The sequence below is a fragment of the Topomyia yanbarensis genome, chromosome 3, assembly GCF_030247195.1.
Source record: "Topomyia yanbarensis strain Yona2022 chromosome 3, ASM3024719v1, whole genome shotgun sequence".
Classification (NCBI taxonomy): Eukaryota; Metazoa; Arthropoda; class Insecta; order Diptera; family Culicidae; genus Topomyia; species Topomyia yanbarensis.
In genome coordinates, this window is record NC_080672.1 from 179649008 (window position 1) to 179664499 (window position 15492).

General features: G+C 37.9%; 1 protein-coding gene across 3 annotated transcripts in view; it reads left to right on the forward strand.

Annotated features, from left to right (window-relative positions):
* The first annotated feature begins 5584 nt into the window (after nucleotides 1-5584).
* The window catches only part of LOC131693766 (uncharacterized), a 134142-nt gene continuing 124234 nt past the window's right edge, over nucleotides 5585-15492 (forward strand). For all 3 annotated transcript variants that reach the window (XM_058981895.1, XM_058981894.1, XM_058981896.1), the window contains exons 1-2: nucleotides 5585-6032; nucleotides 6090-6145. In XM_058981895.1, coding sequence (XP_058837878.1) covers nucleotides 5984-6032; nucleotides 6090-6145 — 105 coding nt within the window. In that variant the 5' untranslated portion in view covers nucleotides 5585-5983. The remainder of the gene's footprint in view (nucleotides 6033-6089; nucleotides 6146-15492) is intronic.

Genomic DNA, 15492 nt, shown 5'->3' on the forward strand with positions numbered 1-15492 from the left:
CCTTAATTTGCTCTCCATTTGGTAACCCTAACTTTATACATATATAAAGTGTCTGTAGTTTTTATTAAAACAAAAGTTTTGTTGCTCTAAAAAACCCTGTGGCATATCGTTCATCCTATTCAAATTTTTGTCTATAAAAATTAATGCATTAGCAAGCGTAAAATTAATTTAATTAACATTAATTTTCCTTTAACATTCCAGATCAACTCACTACTATCGGCTTGCACAAAGTTACCTTTTCGTTAGTCCTAACAGCTACATAAATGTTCGAGAAAACATATGTGCAGGAATGAATCGTACATGTGACCTGAATTTGGAAACAATGCAGGAATTGGTTGGTTGCAAATTTACTCAAACAAACAATCTCCATATAACTTGGATGACAAATGTCCAATATTATTGCTCTCAACTTCCTGTTTAATCTCATGTTTTACTTACTAACCTACTTTCATTGTTCGATCAGTTTTTCCCTCAATCATGTGATGACATATTCGTAGATGTTAAATACTTGGGAATATCGTTCCTATGCGAGAAATTGTTTAAATTGTTCCGTACTGAAATGGGCCCCTGCTACGTTTCAAATAGTCTTTTTTCTTAGTAAGAAAATGAACCGATATTGTTCGTTATATGTAATCAAAATCATGTAATATTTCTAGTAAAATGATGTATGACAAGCTACCGTTAAAATATACAATCGAAAGTCAGGACAAAGCATTAGAGTTTAAATACAAAGAAATTGATGCTGTTAGTTTTATGGTAAGTATTGTTTAGGTAAGAAAAAGTTGTTGAAAATCAATAGACAACCCCAGATTTGTTTTAATAATCATATTCAGGGTTTATTATACCTAACTAAACTAGTGTTTGAGTGGAGTGAAAATTCGAATCGGACGATACAATTTTTCCTCTACCAGGGTGATTCACAATGAGGTTTTTCTTCAAGCCAGCAAAAAACATTTGAAAACAAATTAAATCGCGAAATCTTTTTTTTTCGCTCGAAAGAACATTCTTTGTCATTTCTTTTTTGTAAACGATTTCTTTTAAATGTTGCCCATAGCAGCGCGTGAAGTGCTCCATTTGAGTGGTTCAATTTTTATGTAGGACTTACGTCTAGGTGTCATTTCAATTTTTTCAAAACGGAAGCGTTACGTACACTTTGAACCTTAATAACTTTCCTCCTACTAAACAAATTGCTAATCTTGTTTCAAAAATCGAAAGAAAACCGTTCAACACTGGCTACTGATACCTTGTTTGCTATGTAAAACTTATTTAAATAGTTCAAAAACTACCGTCATCGGGGGTTACTTTACGCCACGGGGGCTAATTTACGCCACAAGGCCACAATTAAAGAATGATACTTGATCTTCTAGTTCAAATTTAACGTTATATTTTGACAAAAGCAAAACATAGTATTATCTCACGACTCAAATAAGGCCCCACATTTCAATAATCTGGATAATAAAGGTAATAGAATGAAGCACAAAATGATATATTTTTGATGGATTTAGCCTGTTACAAAAGCATGTTTCACCTATGTCACTTATATAATCGTCATTAAAAAAAAAGTTTTAGCTCTAAAATTTTTGTAAAGAATGCAACCTTAAAGCTAACCTAACAACGAGCAAAACAAAAAAAAACGCATGGATCGGATCAATACAACGGGAGATAATGCATTTCAATTAGGAGTAGATTTAGAAAAATTCATTGAATCACCAAGAATTAAAATGTCGATATTACTGAAAATATTTTTTTTCGGCGAAATCCAAAAATACGTGTTTATTAAGTTTGTTCAAACAAGCGGGAAAAGCGCGTTTGAAGATATGGATATTTTTTTTCCTGAAATCCGTGTGATTTGTAAAAGAATGACCCATGTTTGCTGAGCAGACCAGCCTGCGTACTTTTGCATAATGAATCAAAAGAATAGACTTCTGTGTTGCTTCGGCAACGGCGTATGTCGTATCGCAATTATGGTTGCCAGATATTGCTTTCTTTGTGCACAGTCTTTTCGAGACTCGAAAGCATTTTACAAGATCATGGAAAAGGTTCTTCTCAAGTAGCAGAGAGGGCAATGAAAAGAATTTTACACTATTAGCTAATCGAGCTATCATTGAAATCGCTTTCGCTTTTTCAGAGAGAAATAGGGTAATGAGCCTATTTTAGCTCTATTTCTATTATCCATTCATTGGAGCAGTCTGTCAGTAGTAGTGCGATATTGAATGATAGCATTCGATTCGAGTTTTCGTTGCGCTCGAACAGATAGCTTTCACCATCCACAGGCCATTTTCATGATTACATTTGTTGTTGGAAACGATCCAAATATTCTAATGCCAATTTATACGTATTCCATCGATTGAAGGCCGCGTAAAAAATAGTGCACCACCCTTCCTAAAAGGTCTGTTTTTTAGTTTTGCCTAGAGCTGTAATTTTTTCCTAAATAATTTCAGAGTTCAATCGCGATTGCTTTGTTAAAACTTTTGGAATGTTAGATTTGTTTCGGCATATATCACTGATTTGTCGTTCTTGGCTAAACGCAATTCGACATCACCGAAATGTATAAGGTTTCTGTTTGAACTACCGAAGCTAAAGTTTAACAAATAAAACCACGAAGCTCACGTACGATTATTAAACGGAGGGTCATATAATAACTATTTTTAATCTCCTTCAATCAACTTAACCCTATGCTTCCATTATTAAACCCCATTTTTTGGCGAGGTTAAGGAGAATCGTTGTAAAATGTACAATACACGATTTTATGTTGTCACCCCCACTAAAGCATCTTCATAACACTCCCACCTATCATACAAATACATTGTCTGCTTGCTAAATTCATATGAAATAATATTTGAGTTCAATGTTGAAAATTTGAGGAAAACGAGAAAAATTAGGGGTACGTAATGTCCGGAACATGACCGGGGTGTGGAAGTAGTACAACTAAAATTTTTGAAAGTTTTCTATATAACCTTAAAAAATCTTGATTTAAGCATACTACTTTTACTAGTAATTCGGAATATGTCAATTTCGAATAGCTGAACTAGTCTACATTCCTTAACTTTAATCGGCAGAAATTTATCAACTATCTACTCTTATTGACAGATTTTTATGTATCAGTATTTTATGCGGAGATCGCGCATCAGGCTGCGTCATAACATCCGAAAACGGAAGTGTGTCATAAGGTCCCGAACGTTATGACGCACATTCATTTTCGTATCTTATGACACACCCCTTGTGCATCAATGTCCCGGATGTTATGACGTACATTCGATTTTGGATCTTATGTCGCAGTCGATATCCTAAACACTGTGGTGCACTTAAAGGTTCGGATATTGTGTCACATAAGAACTGCGTCATAATGTCCCAGATCATATCGTCCCAAAATAATGTGCGTCGTAACGTCCGGGACATTGTGACGCACGATGGTGCGTCATAAGGTCCGAAAATAAATATACGTCATATCGTCATACGTCATACCTCTTTCGGACGCTGTGACACAACAATGGTTTCGGATCTTTTGACGCATTAACTGTTTCGGATGTTATGACGCACCCTTGTGCTTATTCTTTCATTATAGGGTTGAGCACCATGACTTTTCGAACATCGATTTTTTTTGGGACAGCCTAATATAATTCTGTACAAAATTCTGATGAATATCCTGCTCTGAGTTCCAGTGGACTTTGACACAATATTGCTCTTCTTCCATTATCCCCTTCAAAAATTGATTGCTGCTCAGAATTCCAATATCATCTTTAACCCCTTCATGCCCATGTTTTTGATAAACAACCACTATTCTAAACGACTATAACTTTTGGTTTACAAACCTTATGTCTACAACGCTGAGAGGTGGCAGCACTCTCGAATCGCCTGGACGTGTTGTCGTTAACGTCCAATATTTTTCAAAGTTTTTCAGTGTTATACAATATATTCAACAGGAAAATAAAGTCAATGGTTTTGTAGGTAGTTTTTCCTGTTGAGTTACGTGTTAGTAGGTTGAAATATCGTGTTCGTTCCGCTTAGCGCCTGCAGCGCTGCCTGGACCTGAGTAGCTGATGCAACAATTTCACGGATGGATGGAATTCTTCACAGAAATCTGATGAATTTATTTTTTCAAAGCTGCTAAGATCGTTTCATGTCATTTTTCACTTCATAAATATTTTCCTTTTCTAAATACGTGCCAGAATAAAAAATATTTTTCATTCTGGAAGTGCGAATATATTGCAAATATCCAATTGATACGTGGATATATTCGCGCGGGGATTATTTTATATAAAGGCGACCTCAGAATGTACGTGTGGGAACAGGCATTCTTGAAATGGGTCGTTGGATGTACGATAGAGCTATCGCCTTTCATTTCCAGGGCCAAACATGTGTACATCTATCGATGAAAACAAATATATCATTACATAGATGTAGACAAGTTTCTTCCATAAAAGCACTGCCGGACAGTGGGTAATCGATTGTATACACACACAGCTGCAGATGAAGTGGCGAAGAGACCAACAAGAAGCCACTAATCGGGTTTCGAGAGAAATTCCGCCGCCGGGGAACTCTCCAACTGTGTAGACTAGGTCCACCGCCGGGGACCAGTTGAGTAGTACGCGTCGTAGCACCGAGTTGGATTGTCGGAACGCCTGTGAACCGGACGTCAAGCTTCACCGGAATCGCCGAACCGACCTCGACATCCTACCGGGTAGCTCGTGAGTAGGGTAGATCCACCGCCGGGGATTAGACCGAGTAGACCGCGTCGCAGAGCTAGCTGTGGGTCGTACAGTGGGGCAGAATGCCATTTTCGACGCTCAAAACCTCTAGCGCCCTGGGTATGCATCCTAGAGGATTAGTGTCTTCAGCAAAGTATCTTGGGTATAAATTAGGATTATTTTGACAACTTTGATTTTGATCTAGATAAGCAGAAACTGATCTAGATCAGTTCTATATTTTTACAGGAGCGTCCTATCAAAAAACTTTCTTCGGTAAAGTTGTTTGTTTTGATCTTTTAAACATATATACCAAAGACACTTATACTCTATATCCTATGTAGATGGCGCTACATGACTTTAAAAAAAATACTTGAAAAAATGAATTTTTGCATTTTTTAACGAAAAAACTCTGGATTTTTTAATTTTCTATTTTTAATCCTCTTAAATATACAATAATAAAAAAGGTTGTAAAGAATGATAAATGTTATCATGACATTTAAAGGGAGTTTTCATCATAAATATTGAAAAAATATGTCCCACAAAAATTTTAGTAACTTACGAAGCGGCAGATGGCGGCAGCTGATATTTTGTTTGTGACTAGTCGAGACCTTGAATTATATAACCACGAAGAGAAAAAAGTGGGGCAAGGTGGGGCTTTTTATCTACAGGACCTTTAGGTTAGGTGAAAATAATGTATTTTTACAATAAATAGCCAGTTTACGAATTTCGCCATCATTACTCAATGTGCGACGGCACCTGAAATTATGTGTGTGGCCAGTTGAAACTCTAATCTTTATAAGCGTTAAAAGCTAGCTTAAGGTTATGTGAATCAAACTATAAGATACATGACAATAGTAAGGACGAGTTCATATATTCTAAACAGAGTTGCTGATTTTTTGACATTAGAAGGAATGTGTAAATTTGCGTGAGAAAAACTCATTTTATAGGAATTTCTAACGAGTGTGTACGGAACTATTTCTGTCAGTTTCTAATGATTTGTCTGTTGCACTGATTTGGTGTATCGTGAGTACTGGTGAAATTGTTGAATGAACGCAATGTTCCGCACAAACAGAAAAGCCATATTTGAAATGCTTAACGAGCATATCAGCGAATCTTGGAGTGAAGGGTATTTACATGCCTCCAAGCAGATCGAGAAAAAGTTGAATCTCAAAAGTGATGCTGAGAGACAAAAAGTCAGAAAAGCTGTTGTGAGAGAGTGTTTAAAAATCAAGCGGAAGTGGCTTAATTCCAATCGCTCATACAAAACATTTCTTGTGAAGAATAAGCACTGACTTATGTCTGAACTACAATTTGGAAAATTGCAGACAGCACGAGATACAGCAGGTATTTGCATAAAATTACCTGTCACTTCTGAAATACCATGTATTATTACTCGTTTAGGAGGACGACCGGCTACTGACTTTCTGAATAGTAGTATTCAGTCGAAGCGAAAGAAGGTAAGTGAGTTGCGTGAAGTTGTACCAACACCACAACTGGTTTTGGCCACAGAAATGAACTTGCGTAGTCATGATAACATTTATCACTCTTTACAACCTTTTTATTATTGTATATTTAAGAGGATTAAAAATATAAAATAAAAAAATTAAAAATTGAATTTTTGCATTAAAAAATGCAAAAATTCATTTGCTCGAGTATTTTTTTTTGAAAGTCATGTAGCGCCATCTACATAGGATATAGATTATAAGTGTCTTTGGTATATATATATATATATATATATATATATATATATATATATATATATATATATATATATATATATATATATATATATATATATATATATATATATATATATATATATATATATATATATATATATATATATATATATATATATATATATATATATATATATATATATATATATATATATATATATATATATATATATATATATATATATATATATATATATATATATATATATATATATATATATATATTTAAAAGATCTAAACAAACAACTTTACCGAAGAAAGTTTTTTGATAGGACGCTTCTGTAAAATGATAGAACTGATCTAGATCAGTTTCTGCTTATCTAGATCAAAACCAAAGTTGCCAAAATAATCCTAATTTACACCCAAGATACTTTGCTGAAGACACTAATCCTCTAGGATGTATACCCAGGGCGCTAGAGGTTTTGAGCGTCGAAAATGGCATTCTGCCCCACTGTGGGTCGTTGGGGCGCTGGTGAACCGGAAGTTACGCTCCACCCGAAATCGCCGGATAGACCTCAGCACCTACTGTATGGCCCGTTGAGTACGCTAGATCCACCGCCGGGGACTAGATCGAGTAGATCGGGACGACGCGGAGAGCTAAATGGCTCACAAAAACGAACATCGGAATCAGGAGAAATCTACCGCTCGGTTGCAGGAGAATAGGCTAGATCCATTGTTGGGGACTAGACTGAGTAGATCGCGAACAAGTGAGGGCGGGAGCTGAATGGCTCATCGGGAAAGTAGAGCGAAACGGAACGAGAGGAAGCCAAAGGGCTCAAGAAATTGTGGTGCTAAAACAAAAGAAGAATCGGTATCGGGAGAGCCTCCTTCGCCAGGGAACTCTCCGTCGGCGTAAGCTAGATCCACCGCCAGGGACTAGACTGAGTAGACCGCGATGAAATACCACCAGTCGCAGGTAGTCGAGGCATTAGCGAACCGGACGCCCTGCTCCACCGGAATCACCGAACTGACTTCGAGCGTAGAGCTGCAATTGTGCTGAGACTATCAGTGAGGATAAAGTAATGGTTCGGGGGTAAAGTATTAATTATTTGCAAACTATAGTGAACTGCTGCTAGTTCCGCTATATAAACAGAGGCGGGTTCTGCAAGTTTGAGAGAAATTGAAAAATTATTGTTGAAAATACCGAAACCAGTGGCCTCACTGATTCGTGACCCATCAGTGTAAAACATTTTAAGGCAGTCTATGTGTTGATATTTACTTGTGAATATTTTAGGGATCTCTGCATCCCTCACTCTTTAGGGATGCATGGACGTGTCGAAGAATAAAGTGGATTATCTAGTATATTGACGTCTGTGGGAACATAACTAGCAGGCGTTATTTCTTGTGACATGTGATTGAAATACACTGTCATGAATCTGGTTTGGGGTTGAAGCTCGACAAGTCTTTCAAAATTTTCAATTACCAGTGGGTTCATAACCTCACATCGAATAAGTAAACGAGAGGAGAGATCCCAGAATCGGTCTTTTAAAGGAAGAACTCCCGCTAGTACTGCAAGACTCATCGCATGGGTCGATTGCATGCAACCTAAGGCGATTCGTAAACAACGATACTGTATCCGTTCCAGTTTAATAATGTGAGTGTTTGCAGCTGAAGGGAAACAGATGCACCCATATTCCATTACTGAAAGTATTGTTGTTTGATACAATCTTATCATGTCACTTGGATGAGAACCCCACCATGATCCAGTTATTGTTCGCAGAAAATTTATCCTTTGTTGGCATTTCGTTATTAGATACCTAATGTGGCCTCCCCATGTGCCTTTAGAATCGAACCAAATTCCAAGGTATTTAAAAGTCAGGACTTGGGCTATCGTTCTACCAACCATCTGAAGCTGAAGCTGAGCTGGATCACGCTTCCTTGAGAAAACGACCAACTCTGTTTTCTCCGTAGAGTAATCAATGCCCAGCTTTAAAGCCCAAATTGATAAATTATCCAAGCTATCTTGCAATGGTTGCTGTAAATTTATAGCTTTTGGTCCTGTGGCAGAAACCACACCATCATCTGCAAGTTGTCTTAGAGTGCATGGGCTGACAATACAATTATCAATGTCATTCACGTAAAAATTATAGAGAAGGGTGCTTAGACAAGAGCCTTGTGGGAGGCCCATGTAACTTATTCTGAGTGTCGCCAAATCGCCATATGAAAAATGCATGTGCTTTTCTGACAATTAATTGTATAAATAATTATTTAATATCGGTGAAAGACCACATTGATGTAGCTTCTCCTAGAGAACATCAATGGAGACTGAGTCGAATGCTCCTTTTATGTCTAAGAACACAGACGCCATTTGTTCTTTTTTGCGTAAGCGAGTTAGATTTCTGACGAAAGTAGCGCCAGGCAATCATTCGTTCCCTTTCCTCTACGAAAACCAATCGGGGTATCTGAGAGCAAGCCGTTCGCCTCAACCCAATTGTCGAGACGTCGTAGGATAATTTTTTCCATCAATTTCCTGATGCAGGATAGCATTGCAATCGGTCGATACGAGTTACGATCGGAGGCTGGTTTTCCCGGTTTTGGAATGGCGATAACTCTCACTTGTATCCAGTCACGCGGGACAATATTCCGCTCAAGAAACTTGTTGAATAAATTCAACAAGCGTCTTTTTGCTATGTCAGGCAGATTCTTCACCAAGTTGAATTTAATTCTGTCTAGTCCCGGAGCATTATTGGTGCATGAGAGGAGTGCAATTGAAAATTCCATCATTGTCAAAGGCGAATCTATGAAATCGTTACTTGTGGGAGCATCGCGAATGATTTTCTGCGCAGGAGCAGAATCTGGACAAATTTTCTTGGCAAAATTAAATATCCAACGATTCGAAAAATCTTCGCTTTCATTAGTCACGTTTCGATTCCTCATTCTTCTGGCTGTGTTCCAAAGAGTACTCATTGATGATTCTCTTGACAACGAAGCGTCTCCAATAACTAGACTTTTTGGCACGACGTATACTGTCAAATTTATTTTGCAAAATGAAATAATTTTCAAAGTTCTCACGTATACCCCCTTTCTGTTTCATAATTTCTTTATAGGCAACTTGTTTAGCTTCATATGCATCAGAGCACTCTTTGTCCCACCAAGAATTAGGGGGCCGTCTATTTATTGTCATTCCAGGATTGCATTTCGTTTGGGCTTGTTCTGCTGCTTCAATAATTAAACCCGCTAGGAATTCATATTCTTCGGTAGGGGGTAGCTCTTCTGTCGAAGCAAGAGAAGTGGAAATTAATGTTTCGTATGTTTTCCAATCAATATTTCGTGTTAAGTCATAAGGAACATTGATTGAATTCGTAAGGCCTAATTCACTGTTAATTGAAACAACTGTTGGCAAATGATCGCTACCGTGAGGATCAGGTACAACCTTCCACGTGCAATCTAACCGAAGTGATTTTTTTTTCATAAAACGTTTATTTGACACGGCATTTGCAAAAGCTTTTTTACGCCGGGGTTTTATTTTACATAACATGTTACAAAGGTTCTTAAGACTATCACGTTATAAAAAAAAATCACTTTCTAATGCTAACACTGAGGATAATCATCATTTTGAATGTTTTTAATTATACTCTATTTTCTTGAATTTCATTGTAAACCTATTAATAGTTTTTCTGTAATCTTTGTTTATTTTTTTTCTTTATTTATATCGTTTTATCTAACTTAACTAACTGCGACAAAATCTAAATTGTTTGTGGGTAGCAAGGGAAAAAACTAGAAACATTGTGGGGATAATTATATTTGAATATTTATTGTTTTCAGGAAATGATAAATATGGCTCATGTATGTAAGATCTCGTAAAGCGAGGATATCACGAACAGGTACATAGGGTGGTTTTCTTCTGGCTCGTAAGGAGTCTATTAATTGGGATCTGGCTTCACGATATTCAGTGCAAGACCAAACAACATGTTCAATGTCTTCGTAACCCTCTCCGCAAGCACATTGATTATCTTCTGCGATCCCAATACGGCGGAGATGCGCACTCAACGTATAATGGTTGGACATGAGTCTAGACATCACACGAATGAAGTTTCGACTTACATCCAACCCTTTGAACCATGCCTTCGTTGATACTTTAGGGATAATTGAGTGCAACCACCGTCCCAGATCTCCATTGTCCCATGATGTTTGCCAACTAGTAAGCGTCCTCTGACGAGAAGCGCTATAAAATTCATTGAAGGCAATAGGTCTTTCATAGATGTCACCGTCCAGCGCCCCTATTTTGGCTAAATTATCCGCTCTCTCATTACCCGGTATGGAGCAAGGAGCGGGAATCCACACTACGGTAATTTGATAAGATTTATTTGTTAATTTAGTTAAGTATTCTCGTATCTTCTTCAAAAAGAACGGAGAGTGATTATCAAGCTTTAATGAGCGTAGTGATTTAATTGTGCTGAGGCTATCTGTGAGGATGAAATAATGGCTCGGAAGTAAAGTATCAATGATTTCCAGACTATAGTGAACTGCTGCTAGTTCGGCTGTATAAACGGAGGCAGGTTCTGCAAGCTTGAAAGAGATCGAGGTGTTATTGTTGAAAATACCGAAGCCAGTGGCCTCATTGATTCGTGACCCATCAGTGTAGAACATTTTATGGCAGTCAATGTGTTGGTATTTACTTATGAATATTTTAGGGATCTCCAGAGAGCGCTGGTGATCCGGGATTCCACGAATTTCCTCTTGCATGGACGTGTCGAAAAATAAAGTGGAATCGGGAGTATCTAGTATATTAACACATGTCAGAACATAACTCGAAGGCGTTAATTCTTGTGACATGTGATTGAAGTACACTGTCATGAATCTGGTTTGGGATTGAAGCTCGACAAGTCTTTCGAAATTTTCAATTACAAGTGGATTCATAACCTCACATCGTATAAGTAAACGAGAGGAAAGGTCCCAGAATCGATCTTTTAAGGGAAGAACTCCCGCTAGTACTTCAAGACTCATCGTATGTGTCGATTGCATGGAACCTAGGGCGATTCGTAAACAACGATACTGTATTCGTTCCAATTTAATAATGTGAGTGTTTGCAGCTGAACGGAAACAGAAGCACCCATATTCCATTACTGAAAGTATCGTTGTTTGATACAATCTTATCACGTCACTTGGATGAGCACCCCACCAAGATCCGGTTATTGTTCGGAGAAAATTTTTCCTTTGTTGGCACTTCTTTATCAGATACCTAATGTGGCCTCCCCATGTACCTTTAGAATCGAACCAAATTCCGAGATATTTAAAGGTCATGACTTGGGCTATCGTTCTACCAACCAACTGAAGCTGAAGCTGAGCTGGATCACGCTTCCTTGAAAAAACAACCAACTCTGTTTTCTCCGTAGAGAAATCGATGCCTAACTTCAAAGCCCAACTTGATAAATTATCCAAACTATCTTGCAGTGGTTGTTGTAAATTTATGGCTTTTGGTCCTGAAACAGAAACCACGCCATCATCTGCAAGTTGCCTTAGAGTGCATGGGCTGACAATACAATTATCAATGTCATTCACGTAAAAATTATAGAGAAGGGGGCTTAAACAAGAACCTTGTGGGAGGCCCATGTAACTTATTCTGAATGTTGTCAAATCGCCATATGAAAAATGCATGTGCTTTTCTGACAATAAGTTGTATAAATAATTATTTAATATTGGTGAAAGACCACATTGATGTAGTTTCTCTGAGAGAACATCAATGGAAACAGAGTCGAATGCTCCTTTTATGTCTAAGAACACAGACGCCATTTGTTCTTTTTTTGCGTAAGTTAGTTGGATTTCTGACGAAAGTAGCGCCAGACAATCATTCGTTCCCTTTCCCCTCCGAAAACCAAACTGGGTATGTGATAGCAAGCCATTCGCCTCAACCCAATTGTCGAGACGTCGTAGGATAATTTTTTCCATCAATTTCCTGATGCAGGATAGCATTGCAATCGGTCGATACGAGTTATGGTCGGAGGCTGGTTTTCCCGGTTTTGGAATGGCGATAACTCTCACTTGTCTCCAGTCGTGCGGGACTATGTTCTGCTCAAGAAGCTTATTGAATAAATTCAACAAGCGTCTTTTTGCTAGGTCAGGCAGATTCTTCACCAAGTTGAATTTAATTCTGTCTGGACCCGGAGCATTATTGTTGCATGAGAGGAGTGCAATTGAAAATTCCATCATTGTCAAAGGCGAATCTATGGAATCGTTACTTGTGGGAGCATCGCGAATGATTTTCTGCGCAGGAACAGAATCTGGACAAACTTTCTTGGCAAAATTAAATATCCAGCGATTCGAAAAATCTTCGCTTTCATTAGTCACGTTTCGATTCCTCATTCTTCTGGCTGTGTTCCAAAGAGTACTCATTGATGTTTCTCTTGACAAGCCATCAACGAAACGTCTCCAATAACTAGACTTTTTGGCACGACATATACTGTCAAATTTGTTTTGTAAAATCGAATAATTTTCAAAGTTTGCACGTTTACACCCTTTCCGTTTCATAATTTCTTTGTAAGCAACTTGTTTAGCTTCATATGCATCCGAGCACTCTTTGTCCCACCAGGGATTAGGAGGCCGGCTGTTCATTATCATGCCAGGATTGCATTTCGTTTGGGTTTGTTCTGCTGCTTCAATCATCAAACCCGCTAGAAATTCATATTCTTCGGTAGGTGGTAGCTCTTCCGTCGAAACAAGAGAAGTGGAAATTAAAGATTGGTATTTTTTCCAATCAATATTTCGTGTCAAGTCATAAGGGACATTGATTGAATTCGTGAGGCCTAATTTACTGTTAATTGAAATAACGACTGGCAAATGATCGCTACCGTGAGGATCAGGTACAACCTTCCACGTGCAATCTAACCGAAGTGATGTCGAGCATAGAGATAGATCTAATGCACTTGGTCGTGCGGGTGGTCTGGGAATGCGTGTTGCTTCGCCTATATTTAAAACTGTCCTATTTAGCTCGTCACAAACATTGTATATCAAAGAGGATCGATTATCATTGAAGAGGGAACCCCACAATACTCCGTGCGAGTTGAAGTCTCCCAGTATCAGCCGCGGAGCAGCCATGGATTCCACTACCTCAAAAATCTGACGTTGTCCAATTTGAGCTTTGGGAGGTATATATATATAGAAGCGATAGACATGTCTTTGCCTTTAATATTCGTTTGGACAGCTACAGCCTCAATGCCCGCAAACAAGGGGATGTTAATTTTATAGAAAGAATAGCACTTTTTAATTCCTAGAAGCACTCCTCCATATGGGGTGTCTCGGTCTAGGCGAATAATGTTGAAATCATTCAAGTTGAAATTAATGTTTGAGGTAAGCCATGTTTCACATAAAGCAAAAGCATCGCATTTCAAATTATGCAGCAAAATTTTTAAGGAGTCAATTTTAGGTATGATACTTCTGCAATTCCACTGTAAAACAGTGATGGAATCTTTCATTGGAGGAGGTGAGTTACCCATTGAAAGATACAATCGCTGCAAGGATGGGCCATTGAACAATCAGCTGCTCTAAAAATGTTCTAATTGTTGGGAGGAACGCTGAAAGTATACTTTTTAGTGGTTCAGAAATATTGAATGCTTTAAAAATCCAATCAACAATTTCAGAAAATTTCAATAAACCTATCCCCGGTTGAGGCTCGGAGGAAGTTGAAGTTTTATTATTTCCAGTAATGGTGTTCTGTTTGGATTGTACATTATCAAACCGGGAGGGACTGGCTTCGGTATTGCATCGGAATTCTTTAGCTTTGGCCGCAATTTATTTGTTGGAGTGCTTGGCAGTTTGGGAAAAGAGGATTGTTTTCTTTTCCTGGATCCTCTAGGTAAAACAAATGATGTACCTTCGTACGCTTCGTCAGAGTCAGACTCTTTCGGCAATAGAATAGCGTATCTGTTTTCTGGGACCGTGGGTTCAGGAGTAGCATTTTTCAGTATTTCTGCATAAGAGCGCTTAGATCTCTCCTTCAAGGATCGTTTAATTTTCTCCTCCCGCAATTTATATATGGGACATGCAAGGAGCTCGTGTGAAGTTTCTCCGCAATGTAAACATTTTTCTAAGTTTTTATTGCATGTATCTTCTTGATGAGGCTCCCCACATTTGCCACACCGTACCTTATTGGAACAGTAAGTGGCTGTGTGGCCAAGCTGTTTACAATTGAGGCAATTCATCACACGAGGGATGAAAAGGCGAACGGGAAGACGAATTTTATTAATGAGAACATGACTAGGCAAAGCAGACCCAGCGAAAGTTACACGAAATGAATAGGATGGTCGGTAAACTTTTTTTTCTTCTTCAATTGATACTGAGTACAATTGCTTAACATCGAGTATTTTTACTTTATTAAGCAGGGCGTTCTTGAAACAACCAACACCATGCTTAAGTATATCCTCGGCAGTTAGGCTGGGTTCGGAGATGACTCCATCGCATTCTATATCGCGCGAAAGTATATAAACTTTATATTCACGCGTGAAGAGTTCGCAGGCTACTATCTCGTTAGCTTGTCTAATGTTATCAATGCTAACTCGAAGTTTATCTTTATTTACTTTCACGATCTCTGTTACAGCAGAAAATCGTGTAGTCAGATCCCGTGCAATTTGCGCAAGGTTTAATGGCTTTCCTTTCCGCCTGAAGAAAACCTGCCAGGGTCCAGAAGACCCTTGGGGGTATAATTTTATTCTAAGGGGAGTTGAGGGAGGGGGATCAGAAGAATTTTCACCGAAGTGATGTCGAGCACAGAGATAGATCTAATGCACTTGGACGTGCAGAAGATCTGGGGATGCGTGTTGCTTTGGCCAGTATTTAAAACTGTCATATTAAATTCGTCACAAACATTGTATATCAAAGAGGATCGATTATCATTGTAGAGGGAACCCAACAATACTCCGTGCGAGTTGAAGTCTCCCAGTATCAGACGCGGAGCAGCCATGGATTCCACTACCTCAAAAATTTGACGTTGTCCAATTTGAACTTTGGGAGGTATATATATATATATATATATATATATATATATATATATATATATATATATATATATATATATATATATATATATATATATATATATATATATATATATATATATATATATATATATA